The sequence below is a fragment of the Oculina patagonica genome, chromosome 1 (assembly GCF_052425735.1).
Source record: "Oculina patagonica isolate OP01 chromosome 1, crgOcupat, whole genome shotgun sequence".
In the NCBI taxonomy this organism is placed as follows: Eukaryota; Metazoa; Cnidaria; class Anthozoa; order Scleractinia; family Oculinidae; genus Oculina; species Oculina patagonica.
The window spans coordinates 16,746,225-16,762,921 of record NC_135758.1 but is presented as its reverse complement, the minus strand read 5'-3'; the positions used below and the strand labels follow the sequence as shown (position 1 = coordinate 16,762,921).

The following is a 16,697-nucleotide window of genomic DNA, read 5'->3' as shown; positions in this document are numbered from 1 at the left end:
CAGCAAAAGAAGTATTTTTTTAATTGTGTAAAATCGCGAAGATATTGACGACGTCATGTTTGCTGAGGAGTTTTGTGATGTTTTGATGCAGAAAACGGAAACGTTCGAATGGCCTTTGGACAACACTCGAATAATCTTCGGAGATCTTCGGTCTGGAAATTGCTCAAAATACAACAAGTTGCTCGAAGGAGAAAAAGTTGCCAAAAAGTTGCCGAGCAACTTGTGGAAAGCCCTAGAACTCACCTAAAATCGGACATCTCTACCATAAATTCACTAATAATACCTAATAAACAAAATGTATGTGCTGTTCACTTCTCAGAAGCAGTCGAACTATTGAGACCTATCGAGACAGTGTTTCATCTTAATTTCCAAACACCTCGAATTTCGCCAAAAATACTCGGCTACGCGTCGTATTTTCAACTCTCTTCGGTGTTTGAATATTACGATGAAACACTGTCTCTCGTCAGTCGTGTTTGATATATTTCACTTGATAAACAATCATCACCTGATCACCGGACTGTCCGTAATAAAGAGGTTAAGTTTATATGGGGCCGAGATTTAAGTGTCTGTTTTCCGTATTAGAGAGGGTCTGTATTATAGAGGGTTCTTTTAAAGAGAATATGTCAGAATTTTGTCGGGACATCGGAAGTTGTCCGTTAGGGTAGGTTCGACTCTGTATGTAAAAACAAGTATGTTTTGCTAAGATCACTACAGCATGAACACACAAGGTAACATGTCAGTCAAATAACATTTATTCCACGCCAAATTATATTTTTACATTCAGCAATCAATGTTTCTGTACATAAGCTGCATGTGCAATGAAGCAATCCTTTCACCTTTCATACGAAAAATCCCATAAAAATACAAAACTCCAACACTTTTACAGTATCAATACTTATCATGTTTCCAGGAAATTCCCATCGGCTACCAAAAGCTAAGAACTTAAAAAATACCATACGAGCAAAAGAGATATACAGCGATGACAAATTTCTTCCAGAAGTAGCTTTGGTTGAACAAAAGAAATGTTTTGATGCTTCACTGAAGCAAGCACAAGAAACAATGGGCATTTCTCTGAAATCTCTTCTCTGAAATATTTGTTTGGAGTTAAAAATTCTTGTATGTTAAAACAATTTGCAATTGAATTGACAACAATCAACAGTGTAATATTTATTATTTTGAGCGTTCACTGTTGAAAGCATGGGTAACAGTCAGTATTTATAAGCAGTAAAATTCAATTCGTTATCACTATACTCGCGAACTAGCGTCTCCGGCATAGATTTCTTCCTCTTCTTCATTTGCATCGGCACTAGGAGCCTCTTCTTCAGGGGCCATCACGTATTCAGCCTTTTTGCTCCCTTCGACTACGTGTTCGTCTATGTAAACTGCCCGGATGTCAGAGCCTGGTGCATCGAACATGGGCTCTAACAGCAAATTCTCCTGCAAGGTGAACACAGAAAATTACACAACGGAATAAAATATCATTCGTACTTTGCGGCCAGATTGAAGCAAGTTGTTACAATGCTGCTTAATGGCCTCTTCCAAGAGCTTGCCTCATCTCCACCCTGTAATACTCACTGTTGATGAGAATTACAAGAAACAGTTGCAAGGTCATCTATTAAACAAGTCTCATAGTACCATCACCACAACTGGTCAGAACTCTATAGGTCCAGGCGGCGATGCTTCTCGAAAAGTTGGGAAAAAATCCTTAAGGTATCGAAGGAAGGGGTATCATTTGCTAGGTGTACATGGCGGGTAACTCAGGGTACCTAAATCAATACAGCCACTTTACGTACGTACCAGTATCGCTCTTAATCCACGTGCGCCTGTCTTTTTCTCCAATGCTTGTTGGGCGATTAGCTTCAAGGCATCAGGACTAAGGTTAAGTTCAACCTAAGAAAAGAGCTCAGGTTAGACGAAGATCCTCATGAACACCATTTAAAACCGTAATATCATGAATTTTAAATTATACAGTCGCAAATACTGCAAACTGAAAGACAGTTTCAACGGGAATCCGGTAGTTTCCCTTCGCCCTCCCCTCTGTCGATTCGCCCCTTTCGCCCACATCTCCCCTCCTTCCCCTTCCCTCGGCAGCTCTCCTATTTTCTCGTGCGTTGTCCTTCCTTCTACCCCGAACTATTCGTCGCCCACCTTTTCCATCGCACACTCTCCTCTTCTAACTTTTTTTTCCCTAAAATCCTCCCTCACCGCACGAATCTTATGGCCCTAATTCAGTTCACCATCATTCCAATTCTCGACTTCCTCTCTTCTTTCTTCTGGTCACTCTAGCTTCGCGACGCTCGTCCCCCTGTCCCGTACACGAGTTTTCCCCGATCGCACCTTAGTCGCTCTACTAAGATGGTCTTCAATTTGGGTGTAGGCGTCGACTGTGTGGCGAAACACCAGGTCGTGTAGGCGAATCGCTTCCTGTGGCGATCAACCTGTAGGCGAACTCTTGTAGGCGAAACGACTGAACGTGCAAAGAAGTGCATGTCCGATAGCACGGGGCTACTGATTTTATTCTGCTTCACTTGCCCGATGGGCAAGTGAAAGTTTTCGGCTCAAATGTTTGAGGAAATTACTAGTAATCATGCATAGAAGGAATTTTTTGGCTAGTGAAAATGACCTTTGGGCTAGTATATCCTGGCCACAGTTTGCCCGAAGTGCAAGCTGGAAAATTCAATTTCTTTGCACCCTGAGTTTGCAATACGGCCTAGTTATATGACCAGGCACCCACGAATCTTGTGTAGCACAGTTGTAAATAGTAACCTCCGCTAAATCCCTCGGAGTTTATGTTGATCAAAATATAAACTGGGAGTGTCATATTGAAAACATTTCTAAGAAGATAGCTTGTGCCATTGGTGTAATTAAACGAATTTGGCATCTCACTCCATTTAATATTTTAATCAAAATTTATAACAGCCTTATTCAACCACAATTTGATTATTGCAACGTAGTGTGGGGAAGCTGTAACAAGGGCCTTGCTGAAAAACTGCAAAGGCTTCAAAACCGCGCAGCTCGTACCCTAATGTCTGCGAGCTATGATAGTAATTTAGATGATTTGTTCCGGACACTGGGGTGGGGAAGACTCTATTATCAACGATTGGAACAGAAGTCTATCCTAATGTATAAAACATTACATGGTATGACTCCTGATTATCTGAGATCAAGATTCGTACTCAGTGATATCGTGACGATGTTAGTGCTTATCGTTTAAGGAATGCCGAAAACAAGTTAGTTCTTCCACAACCTCAAACTGATTACATGTATCTCAAGAAAAGTTTTTCGTACAGTGGAGCTCAGTTGTGGAACAACTTAATAATAATAATAATAATTTGCTAATTATACGCATATTTTCATTTCTGATCATAGCGCTTTACATCTTATGAAAATATAAAGTATAGATTATAATACTTCTTAAAGATAAGTTTAAGTTGAGATTGAAACAGTCAAGTGATGTCGCTGCGAAGCTCCAGGTGAACATTCCAAGTTTCCAGCTGCCACTGATGATCTAGCTCCCAATGATCTAGCTCCCAAAAACTTACATGTAGACCTAAGACAAGCATCTTCACTGGCCGATTTCAAATCTAAATTTAGTCGGCACAGTTTAAAGTAATATCTAAATTTTAAGTAAATTTTAGACACGGCCTCCATGAAAAGCAGACTTTTCTTTGTTATTTTGAATTTGTTGTTATTAAATTTTTGTAGTTAGTTAGATAGGTAGATAGTCCAGTAACTTAATTGACTGATGGAAAAACCGTGTATAAATAAAGTTATCTTATCTTATCTTAAATCTGAATCAGAATCCAAAACGTAATAGGTTGTTGAAGCAGGAATGAGTTGGGTTACCTTGTCCATACTAAACAGCGCTTGATATTGTGGTACCAGCGCATTTCTGGGCTCAGTAAGAATCTTCACCAGCGAGTCCTCATCCAATGAGTGTAAACTGACCACTACAGGAAGTCGACCCACAAACTCAGGGATCATGCCAAACTCCACCAGATCACGCGCCTCCACTTTACTGAGCAACTTATCCCGCTCAGCATTGTCTTCTCTGACGTCAGGTTGGGAGTTCTTGAAAATATCCAGCTCTTTATCTTTGGAACCACGATCACTCGTAGGTGCTCCAAAACCAATTACCTGGTTGAACATAGCAGAGATAAACAAACGCCTCCGTCTAAAAAAGTCTGACGTTCAAACTTACTTTATTGTAAAGTTCTGTCTAACTGAAGCGCAAACTAACACGATTAGAGATTTGCAACAAAAAGACACCTTGTGACTTCTTGTTTCGTCTCTTTAAAAAACATTTATAAACATGCAAAACCAATCGCTAGGTTAAATTATCATGGGGCTTAAGTACAGGCATAAGCATAAGCACAAGAACGAACAAATTTTTTCTTCTACTTATACTTGTACTTATTCCTGGTGAAGAAAGTGTAAAAGAATGCATGTATGTTCCTTCTTCTTGTGCGCTTATGATTATGCTTGTTCTATAGGTGGCAGTGTATGTACATTGAAAATGAGCCTTTACGCTCTTTGCTTGGCGACCTGCCTTTTTTTAAGGGGGGGGGATTTGAGTTTTTTGTGATTAATGAGATCCGATTTGGTTTTGTTTTAAGACAGTTATGAAACAGAAACTAGCCGTTAGGGGGCTCAGCCGAGTACTAGCTCCCTGACGTACAAACACAGTCAGCTACATACCTTCTCCTGATTTCTTTTCTTAATAATCCGATCCAGTCCATTAAACGCTCCAGATGCAACAAACAAGATGTTAGTAGTATCCACGGCTACACTGTCACCTCGCATCTTCCTTGAGTTTCTCTCTGGAACATTCACTACAGTACCTTCAAGGATCTTCAACAAGCCCTGACAAAACAAGAGCTCTTAGAGCTTACAACGCGCTGGTCTGGCACTTTAGGAGGCCGGGGGGGAACAATGCACCCCCCCCTCCCCTTATCCCCTTACTGCGTCGAACACTGTTGCGCTCCGTGGTGCACTTTCGTACTTCTGTTGCTGTTCCTCCGTCACCTTCTGGTGGCCCCCTCCTGATCGGAAACAAAAAAATATTAAATCAGCATCCATTTGTCTTGAATTACGTTAAAGATTGAATAACAGCTCCGAAAATGGAATATATTGGAGTAAATAAGAAAATAAATTTGAGAGAACACTAGACTGTGTTTTGTGAATGGAAATTCCCTGGGGAATTATTTACCAATGACGTAACCCTGCAAGTTAGGGCATGCTTGTCTCAGTGGTTTTCCATCAATTTCAGAAATCCTATAGATGACACAGTTCCAAAAATAAATAACGCTAAAAAGTCGAATAATTCACACTTAACATGCTAAGTTTAGACCAGAGGATCTTGGTTATTTCCGTTTGTAGCAGATTTAAACCATTCACTGCGTTCCCCGCGAGCGCAGCACCCAGGCCCCGCAGCGTCGAATTTTCTTTCAGCCTCTATTAGAATGATTCGATTGAGGTAGCTGATATCTTTGAAACTACGTGACTCGAGGTCTAGCATCGGTGACGTGGCATTCTTACAAACGTGTTTTTATCTGCCCGCTGAATATTTCTTTCGACGCTGAAATATTTCCTTTGAATAAAACGCTTCAAAATCGAAATTACACTAAAATCTTTGTAAAGACAAAAAATAAGAAAATGTTTACATTTGTTACTGATTTGTAGCTTCTAAACATCGCGTGACATGAGCCTGACCGAGTGGAGGTTTGGTACAGGTCACCGACAAAACGAAAAATAATAATAAACCCCGTGCAGAGCAAGAACTGCGCAGCGCAGTTAATAACAAATTAAAGATATATATTTGTATTGAACCTAATGCACTTAAAACATTCCAGTGTCAGACTAATTCACAGTGCAGACAAGTCCTTCGTTTATCAGTTTGGCTTTACAACTGTAAATTTATTTGAGTACGTTATCTTTTTTTCCGTTTTCATGAAAGCTTTCAGATGGAATCACGGATCACGGTTCTAAAAATAAGCCAATCACGCGTCATACTAGACTGGCAATTCACGGATCACGGCCAGATTTGAGTTGTTTACTCGTGTCGCCGGCTAATTTTTGCTCAATTCACGCGTCAGCATAACCTCTTTACCACCTTGTCAGTAGTGAAAAGACAGCAGTCTCGCCTTCACTTGGTGTGACAATGTTTAAGGTACAATACCTGTTGCACTCCTTCACCACCAACATCTCGCAGGTTATGCACACCTGGCACACAACTGATCTTGTCCACTTCATCCAAGAATACAATTCCTGTGAATAACAAGTACAGTGATTTATTACAACAGTTTTTTGAAATACAAACGTAGTGCTCATTCTGAACACTCTGGATATAAGAAAGGACCTGAATCTGAATTTGGATATTTCTCTCTAAACATAGCCAAATAAAACACAAAACAAGCTGTACATTCACCAAAAGCTTAAAACACCCTGTAACAGAACAAAATGCAAGGCAAGAAAAGCTTTAACTTAAAACCTATTAGTGTCAGCTCGAATGTAAGCTTACAGGCTATTAGGTATATTTGAGTGGAGGGGTGGAATTTCTCATTGGAGGGTGTTATGAAGCCAGGAATTGGGTAAATGCAAGAAAATTAATCCAAAACCAAATAAAGACATCAATCCAAACAATAGAACTGAGACTGAAACTTTGGTAATTGTGAAGAACAGCTCCCCGTAACCAACTGTCGGTGGACTGTTGGTCGTTTGTCGTCTGTCTGTCATTACAACATCCAGAATGATTGGCATTTGCTACATGAAATGCCACTAAAGCAAGCTTATCATTTATCAGAAGCAGGCTTTTAGCCAGGATTTGAATAGTGGGTGTCCCAAACATTTTCTATGGGGTGTCACCCTCCAAAGGGGAGGGGAGGGGTGTCAAAAGTTTGGAGGCAAACCCAAGCATGTAAAGTGTATTTCCACAATTTCTTTGTGCAAATCTATTTGAAGATTTCTAAATTTGCTAAGAATGGCCCTATTCTCCCAGATGAGGCCTAGGATATAAGTCAAATCATTTTGCTAAGAAATAATCCTCAATCATGCACCCAGAGGATGCTTGGACATCCATCAGGCTAATATACCAAGTGATTCCATTACAGGCAGACTTTACATAGAGTTGAAAGTTATAGTGTAAGAACAATACCTTGCTGGGCTCTCTCAACATTGTTACCAGCCTCCTGTGATGGATGAGAAAATCAAATGAAGCACATTTTAGTTTCCTTAAAGGTATAGCTCAAGAAACAGCATCACAGAAGACAGATTACTGAAATATTCTGTACCTGTATGTAAGAATGAGTAGTGAACTGACCTGTAAGAGCTTGGCAATAACAGATTCAATGTCTTCACCCACATATCCAGCTTGCGTCAGTGCAGTGCAATCACAGATTGCAAAAGGAACATCTAAACATCGAGCTATAGTTTGTGCTAACAGAGTTTTACCTAACAGAAAAAGGAAAGTATGGCTATTTTAGAAATAGAACACCACAGTATTCACTGAAGCTCCTTTACCTATAAATCATTATTTTGGTGTTAAAATATGTTTGCTGCAGGGAGCAAATCTGTGTTTTTACCTGAGCCTGTTGGTCCTAAAAGTAGGATGTTACTCTTATCTAACTGGATTCTTTCCACTTCTGAGTCCAGTATGTCACTTCCTGCTTGTTCTCGTAGCTGTGTTGGCGAGTGGACACCACTTGCACCCAAGGGAGAATTGAGATTTGATGTCTGCGTCATAAGCATCTGTAATTCTGGAAGGTGATTATACAAAAAATCACTTGCATACACTGGGCATCATATAAAAATTAAAATGAATAAAAAAAAAGACAAGGATGATTACGGTTAGACAGTAAAACTTTGTACGCTGTAAGTAGTCAAGTGCTTCCTGCTTGTCTTTATTTTTCACTCTTCTACCATTTACACTTTCTTACAGAAGGTTTAGCTATGTGTCAACTACACATCAAAAAGTAAAAGTGTTTCTTTACTTGTATTTATTTTATTCTTCCCTTAGCTATTATCTCAGTCGCCTTTTTATCTAACAGAAGGATTAGCTGTAATAATTGTCAAGTGCATCTCTAAGTTTGAATATTGTTGACTATGAGTGGAATGTTTAAATTACACATCAAAAACTACTACTACTTATCATTCTTATAAATATAAACTTGTAATAGCCTCCATTTGGCGTGAAAATATGCACTGATACTTGTCTGCAGAAATTATCTTCGAGAAGCAAACTCTGATCTTTGAGGAACGGATAATGTCCAAGGAAAAATATCAGTACATATTAATTTTTGAAGCCAAATGGAGGCGTGTTTATTATCCTTCAAAACGTTTTACACAAGGTTGCTCATTTTGGCGAGATCTTTTTCAAAAGTTTTAAACAGTTGAAGTAATTTTGTTCAGTTGTAGTAATTCAGTTCTATTCAATTTAACAATTTACTTGGGATGAATTTTGAAAAACTAGGAAATTTAACTTGGGGGATATCATCTGATATTCCCCAGTTTTGGCGACATCATGTGTCGTGTTTAAAACTAATCGTGCCCACAAAAAAATTTGATGGATTACAATAATGAATATTCTTATTCAAGATATCTCCATGATAAACTACAAATCAAACAAAGGTTAGACACATAGCCTATAATAAAAGAAAGTTAGTTACCCTGTGGTGATCCAGGGAATGGTCTTTGGAGAGGAACTGGTTTAACTTCAGCTGGTGTAGAAGCTGATTGGGTCTGTGGCAGGTTCACTGAGAGTCTCTTGTAGTGATTATAAACAGCTACTGACAATACTTTCTTGGCAAAACCTTGACCTATTACATACTTGTTTAAGTATTCGAATATCTGTGGAAAAATATACCACATGGCATATTATGACTTGTACAAAGCTTCATACAGAGGTCAACAATGAGTTACACAGAACTGCATTATGGTATCAGTGTACTCAATTATATTTTCAAGTTGACTAGATTGATTGGGAGAACTTTGTCAATGTAACTTCAACCCCAAATGATAGAAACAATCAAAGACAAATTGTGTAAGTTTCTTTTAAAGCAAATTGTGCGGTTGGTTATCAAATGCCATTGTTGCAGTCAGTGTACTGGTTTTACGGTGTTCAAAAGACGATTCAGACTGGTAAATCGTACTTTAATTTGACAGATTAATTAGGAAAAAAACAAAACAGTAGTTAATGACATTATTTTGTGAACCAGAAACAAAGTTAACTTTCTTTTGCATGTCACAGGTCATTATCCAACACACATCACACATCCCCATTTTGCCAGCCTATCACCATTAGACAAACAGTACCTTGACAACAGTCATTGTACCATACAGCACCTTTCAGTAACACTTAGACTCTGCTGTCAATTATCTTAACAGACCCATCAGGAAACATCTAAGTTCACTTCAAATTAGGAGTTCAAAAGGTCACATAAGTGGGTTGTAATTGGTTGGTTTCCTTCCATTTTTTTTCCAAGGTTCTTAAATTGTCCTTGTAATAATGATTGAAGGTAACAAAAAATATAACTGTTAATTCTAAAGGTTTTGAAGTGTTCAGGGCATACACACCTTTCTTGGTGGAGGTGGAGGGGCTTGTACTGCCTTGGGTTGCTTTTCTGCTTCATTGCCTGAAGCTTTATCATATTTGACATGAATGTATCGTTTTGAATCTGTTTCTGATAAGATCAGGAAAAAGTGATTACACTTCTCGCACTGTACAAAACGAGTAGAGGCTGCAAAACAAAATGAAAAAGTATGTTTTAAAATACATTCTGTGCAAAAATTTATTATAAATAATTACTAAATATAAATGTCATTCTATTTAACTTTTTAAATTTTGCACACTTTTGAAAATGACTTTTAAAAATAATTAAATGTTTCCTTTGATCTCACATTGGTTGTCAGCTTTGTATAGTTTGAAAAACCAAGACTGTTTATTGGCAAATCTTCACTAAAGAGGCCCTGTTAGGGTAAATTTCTACAAGCGACACAGCATTAAAACAAGGATGTAACACTTGGCAAATGAAATGATGGCGAATGACATGACTTGTGTTGGAGATTCCAACTGCGAGGTGCAAACCTTTCAAAACTGCTTCATGAATAGAGTTTAAATTCAGATATTAGGTTGCTATCAAAATTCCAAGGTCAGTTAATTAAGACAGGATTCATCCTCAGATGGTTGTTTCCCTTAATGTACAACCAGCTTATATTTTTTTGCAATGTGCTTATTTAAAAGAATCATGGCAAAACGTTGTCTTCTCAGTAAGTTGAGTGCATAATTCAACAAAAGCCAGTTTGAAGTTTGGCAGGCTACTTTACTGTACTTGTAGTTATTATTACTGATTAGATTGTGAGGACAGGATTTGTTCTAAGAAAGAAGTATGAGAAAACTGGACTACAGTGTATCTGTTCACTGCCAACACAGGTCAAAAATATTTTGTACTACCTTAATTTAACAGCACCACTACCATATTCGTTAGATCAGTATTTTGGGGTTTTGCTACATATCAAATGAATAAGGGAGCTTTATCATTAATGCAATAAAACTAAATTAAAACCTTTAAACTTCTACATTGTAGTACGAATATTATAATGGACTTACGTTCCACAGTAGTACATGGATTCCCACATTTGGGGCAGCTCCATTGATTTCCGGATCCTTTGCCACTTTTGTCTTTGCTGTCATTACTTGAAGAGAAAACCCTTCTACAACTTCTTTCATGGATATGACATGAAATTCCCAGTGTTGTGTGACTTGAATCATGTGGACTTGCGATTGCAGCTAAAGCCGGTCTACTTTCTCTTGAACCAAGAATGTGTAATCTTCTGATCGTTGAGAATTTACAACCGGATTTTATACATTCTGAAATAGCAAAAAATAATTCTGATAGCTGAATACAAAATAACTCAGATTTCATGCATGGTAAGTCTAGCAACAATATTATTATTTTGTCATACAATTTCCTGATCAGTTTTTTTCACCACAGTGATAACTTGTGAAAATCATGCTACACATAACAAGTGGGTCTTGTTGTGGTCTTGGAAACCATTTTGTTGAGTAGTCAAACAAGAGAAATCAAGTGCTGGTATGGGAATCCAATGTTTCATCTCTGATATGTTTGCCTACCAAACAAAACAAGGTCTATATATATTCTACCTTTTTGAGGCTCTAAAAATAACCTGCCAATATTCCCATTTGTTTGGTGTATGAAAATCAATGAAAAATGCTATCTGCACACAGATTGTAAACATAATCTTGATGATTTGTATGGGTAATTGCATTCAATTTCAACTTTTTGTACTGTTTGGGATCAATTGACATGGTCTCTGCCAATCAGAATACAGAATTTTACCATAAAATAAAATATATTTACCAAAACAAATGTTAACATAAAACTGGAGAGCTTATTGGATTCTTGAAAAGAAATCTTCATTATTGATATACAATGTATTAAATGACCACATTGAAATTAGGGAAATAAAAAGTTTAAGCTGAGACAAGTTCAAATCCAATGTTTTTAACAACAAGATCACGTACTTTGTTATGTCATATGACAAAATTAGCATATTGAAAATTCGATTATTGTTCTTCGGTCCAAAGTGCAAGTGCGGAACTGATATATACAAGCAAAAGTATGTGATACCAGAGAGAAAAATAAACTTGTTAACCGACAAAAAGTAACACTGAAATTAACTATTCCTCGTGAACGTCCACGAAAAAAAACACGCATTTGATGAACGGATGTTGCATGCTTCTCAAAGCAAACTGGATATTTTGCGATCACGTAATTTCTTACAACCTTATTTGCCGGACACAAGACCTGGGAAAGAAATTGTCGGATTTCATCTAGATGTCCAAGATTCATTGAGCTGTAAAGACCATATTACTTTCTTTCCACTACAGTACTAAGTCATACAACAAAATACGTGCAGAACCACAGACAAACAAAGAACACGAATTGTACACCAAGCACACTAAGGGGGCCCCCCCGCCCAAGCCCCGCGGGTCCTCCCCCGGGGTCCCCCACCCCATGTAAACAGGCCCTACATTTAAGTGGTTTAAACGCAACAACCGATAATTAGTACCTTACCTTTTGAACTATAGAGCTGTTTACTATTCCCTCTGATGAAACGTAAAGAACTGGGTATTCTAAACATATTTATGCCTTACTAAAACGACGACAACAATTGATGTAAACCTTCAGGATGCTCGCAAGCACAATGGTTCGCCCTCTAATTGAGCTAAAATCTCGGCATGTACAAGATATTACACTTTTAAAATCTTAAAGACAGTATCAGAGAGCTGTAAAACTTGTATAGGGCACTAAAACGCGAAAGCGAATGCGAAAAAATGCAAAACTGCCGGATGTTTCAAATAAAGCTTCAGCTCGCCATCTTTGTTTTCCACTCACCTGCGCGTGCGTAGTTTCATAACAAATACACTACAAAATAGTGCCTTACCCCACCCAGCACGTTTTAGTTATGTAACATCTGAGCACGTGCCTTGCGCATGCATCTATTATCTCAGCTGGAGGCTTTTATCTCATATTACAACCGAAAAAGTTTATGAATGCTTTTCCCAAGAGGAATTTAGCGCTTAGGATGCAAACTGTTTTTCTTTTTTTGCGTGAGGTTAGCGAGCTCGCGTTTTTGGTAGTTCTGGCCTCAGGGATGTTTGAATAATGTGAATTTCAGTTTGCATAAATTATCAAAGCTCAATGCAACTGCTGCAATTGAAGAACTTGAGCAATTTCATAAAATTGATTCCAGCAGTTATCCAGTAGTTTCCTTAACTGGACAGCACATTGTTTCGCTTACAATGTAGTTATATTGCTAGTGTAAAATCACATTTAAGCAGTTATCCAAGATTTATTTTCCAAATTGGAGACCCATAAATTTCGGATAGGGGTGTGCCACCAAGGCTCAAAACCGAAAAATGACACCCTATTAAAGGGGAGGAGATGCGTTCCGTGACGACCCAAATAATAGCTAACCGCGCGCGGCAAGACACAAATCTTTATAAAATCGTTAATTACTAATACCTGAACAGAAAATTCAGTTTTAAGAAACCTTTTTTCGTTTAGCTGGGCGTTTATTTAAGCTAATAGAATTCAGGTACCCTATCTAAGGATCACACCGGGAAAACATTGCCAAAAGGAGCAAAAATGATACCCTATTTAAGGACCGAGAACCTCAAAAACCATACCCTATCGGGCGACACATACCTATATAGGCCACATATGAGAGTACCCCCCCCCCCCCGGGATTGGAGAGCACATGGTCCTGTGTAGAATATTATTACTCCGGCTGGAGGCCAGGAGTTATTTCTTTGGCCATCACAAATCTGCAAAATTGCGCAATCGAGTGACGTAGTCAGTCCCATTGTGCTTTGCGTACCATCTGCTTGCCCTCGGCAGGGAAAAGTTGCCATTAAAGTCATTGATGCTGAGTTTTTAATTTGTGCCACTGAACGGATTACAAACTTCCAAGGTCTTCCTAGTTATGCTAAACACGTAAACTTCCCTCTCTAGGGCAAGTACTGATTGCTAAGGGAAGGTACGTTATTTATTGGGGGGGGGGGGTGGGCTGGGGCCTCAGAGGGGAGGGTCATCAGTAAATGTTTTACAAATTGGGGAGGGCCAAACCTGTTTTTTTCGCAGGAGGGGGAGGGTTACACTTTGTTTCGGCATGGGAAAAACTTAACAAGAAAAAAACATAAATAGTGACAACAAACATAACATGGACAACGCATGGTTTGAAAAAAGACCCTAAAATGTCTCCTTCGTTTCACGCGTTCATTACCTAGCTTCAGTTCGTGAAACAGACCGCCATTTTTTTTCAAAGCATGTGCTTTTCCAAGTAGTGCCCAGTTTTCCCAAAAGAAAGATAGTTTGTTTTGTTTGGCCGGTTTTCCGGCCATTTGTGATGGAATCGGATATTTTCTGCTTGGCCAGAAAACTGGCCATCGCTGGTAAAAGGGTTGTTCGTGATTTACCACTATCGGCTAGAATCAAATATATGAAAAACGTTTAAGAGTACTTACGTATTCTAGCTGTATAAAATGACAATGTGCGGTTCTGTTGAAATAACCTAATTCTTCCTCCAGAATGCAGGAAATGCACTCTTAGAGGCCCAAATTTTAAAATTTTCCCGGGGGAGCATGCCCCCGAACCCCCCTAGAAGGTTGAGCCTTAGGAGCTCCAAAACGTTTGCTGCCTATACTCTCACTGTTATTAAAAACCCTGTAATAGTTGCTTTGTGCGCAGATGGAGCGACCAGAAAGCGTTAAGGTCAGCAACCCTTCTGTTTATATTTGTTCCCAAGGAACCACTGAGTAGGTGGGGGGAGGGTCACATGTTTTTGTGTGCGTGTTTGTGGAGGGTCATGCAACAAAACATTCTAGGAAGTGGGAGGGCCACGAATTTTTTTGCAAAAAAATCCTAAAATACCCCGGCCCACCCCCATAATAAAAAACGTACCTTCCCTAAAACCTTGGTAGTGTGAAGAAATCCATCAAAGAATAGATACATCTTTCTTTCGGGGCCACAAAGACTGTGCATGTGTCGCGACGTAATTATCAGGAGTGTGTTTTAAATACAAATCATGGACTTGATTAAGGACTTTCAGCAGCTGTTTCAGCGGCTTCTCGAGACTTCAGAAAGCAAATGTTATGTAAAGTATTGCTTTGAATTTTAGATGGAATTTTTAGAAGGATCAGTAAAAGTAGTCAAGTAAAAAATTACAATGCAAAAGCCATCTGCTGCAGTACAAGAAATGCTTTTGCGTGAATAAATTACTGTAGACCTTCAGGGGTGTCTTCCGGAAAATCGTTCATACGCGCGTTTCTTTTTACAAAACCTTGGAAAAGTATATATCACTGTAAAGCTAATAGAATGTAGAATCTAAAGAAATAATTATTTAAAAGATTTAGTTTAATGGTAAGCTCGCGCAAGCCTTAACTGAACCGCAATACTGACGATGTTTGCCAAATTGAATTACCTGCTTTCGTTCGAACGTACGACCAAACAAACTGCACAGTGTCAATCAGCAGGCAATGGACTACAAAAGTGTGTGAGGCTTTTTGGCTACTCCTATTGGTTGCTGAGAAAATCCATTGTAAACTCAGCGATTAGAATATTTGCTGATCTTCGCCACGTAAGTAGGCGTAAAAAGGGAAATATTTGAAATATTAAAAAAGCCTCACACACTTTGGCGCGCTAATAACCAAGGAACATTTTGGCCAAGTTTCGTTAAAATCCGTCAAATCTACATACCCTATTAATTCGCGTGAAGCAGTGGAATCCTGATCATGACTAATACACCACACGAGTACTACGAGTAACATACGGGTAACATACGAGAAACACACGGAACATACGGGTACATACTGGTACATACGGGTAACATACGAGTAACATACGGATACATACGAGTGACATACGGATACATACGAGTGCATACCAGTTCCTATTTCATTTCAAAAAACTTGCGTGACGAGTCCAAAACGAAAGTAAGACACAAAACCATTTACTAGTAAAAAAGTCAAGATTTTGAAATGTTATAGGATCACGCTTATCAATCATACGATCTTACCCGTAACATATGAGTAACATACAGATACCTTATTTCATTTCACTCTATTTTATTTTAACTTTTTATTTTTATTTGTCCCCTTGAACGTGGCTCAAGGGGACAAAAAACTTCCCAGACGAACTCATATCATTTTTTAGACTTTTGCATGAAAATTCACTGATCCTTGTGACCTAACCCGCGCTGAACAGCACAACTCTTTCGATGAAAATAAAACATTCAAATCTGCGTAACTCGAGTCGCCGGATGAAGTTTGCCGCGAAAAATGTACGGAGCGCCCCATGTTTAATGAGGATTATAACACCTTTTGCTATTTATTAACTTTTCTGAAAAACGTTTTTCCTCGATATCTCGCCACCATTTAACAATTTTACATTGCTTTTTTCACCAATCTATAATTCAGTGTTTTAGGTTTAGAATGAGCAAAGAAAAATATTTTCGCAAAATTTGGCCTCTGAAGGTCTACAGTAACCTTAAGCGTGCAAGGGTTGTTTCACGAGTTTTAAAATTGACGCTTTTGAATACATTTCTTTGCTTCATCTTTTATGAAAATTAATCTGAAATAACGTTTCTTTCAAGTTTCTTTCATCATCTATGCTATCTTCAATCGATTGTCATCATTAAGCCCGCAGTATTTAATAAAGCGGCTGCTCTTTAAAAATTGGCGCGCTCTTCAGTAAAATTTATGTCAATGAGTCATTCCGCGTAAATTACATTCCGCATAATTATGCCATTCCGCAAATCATGCCACATGCCATTCCGCAAACTCATTCCGACTTTTACCCTCACCGCGTTATTTATTCACAGATTCTTGCCCGCTGAAGTATATTTCTCTTTGAAAGCGTCGAAATTTAGCATTTTATGAGTCAAACGCTTCAAAATCGAACATTTCACACTTAACATTTTTTGTAAAGACAAAAAAGAAAACATGTTTCCATTTTTTACTGATTTGTAGCTTCTAAACATCGCGTGACTTCAATCTTGACCGAGTGGAGGTCTGCGTCTGGTCACCGATAAAACTAATAAACCCCCATTTTCGTCCCCATAGCCCTTTCGTTCTCTAAGCCGCCTGAGCCTTGGCACGAGTATATGGTAGTGAGAATTTT

At 38.6% G+C, this 16,697-nt stretch overlaps 1 protein-coding gene across 1 annotated transcript; it reads right to left on the bottom strand.

The window, feature by feature from the left end:
• Positions 1-736: 736 nt before the first annotated feature.
• LOC144659217 (ATP-dependent clpX-like chaperone, mitochondrial) lies at positions 737-12,445 on the bottom strand. Its single transcript, XM_078519651.1, has 12 exons — positions 12,093-12,445; positions 10,604-10,864; positions 9,571-9,734; positions 8,664-8,844; positions 7,581-7,754; positions 7,319-7,449; positions 7,154-7,187; positions 6,179-6,267; positions 4,699-4,863; positions 3,847-4,137; positions 1,798-1,890; positions 737-1,437 (listed from the first exon to the last, which is right to left on the bottom strand). Exons 1-12 carry the CDS (start codon positions 12,157-12,159, stop codon positions 1,246-1,248), a joined length of 1,842 nt encoding a protein of 613 aa, XP_078375777.1. The 5' UTR covers positions 12,160-12,445; the 3' UTR covers positions 737-1,245.
• Positions 12,446-16,697: the final 4,252 nt, after the last annotated feature.

Coding starts and splice junctions, on each gene's coding strand:
- LOC144659217 (XM_078519651.1), bottom strand. CDS start 12,159: ATGTTTAGAATACCCAGTTCTTTACGTTTCATCAGAGGGAATAGTAAA. Junction 10,865..12,092: donor ACAGCTCTATAGTTCAAAAG/GTAAGGTACTAA, acceptor TTGCTATTTCAG/AATGTATAAAATCCGGTTGT. Junction 7,188..7,318: donor TTATTGCCAAGCTCTTACAG/GTCAGTTCACTA, acceptor CATCCATCACAG/GAGGCTGGTAACAATGTTGA.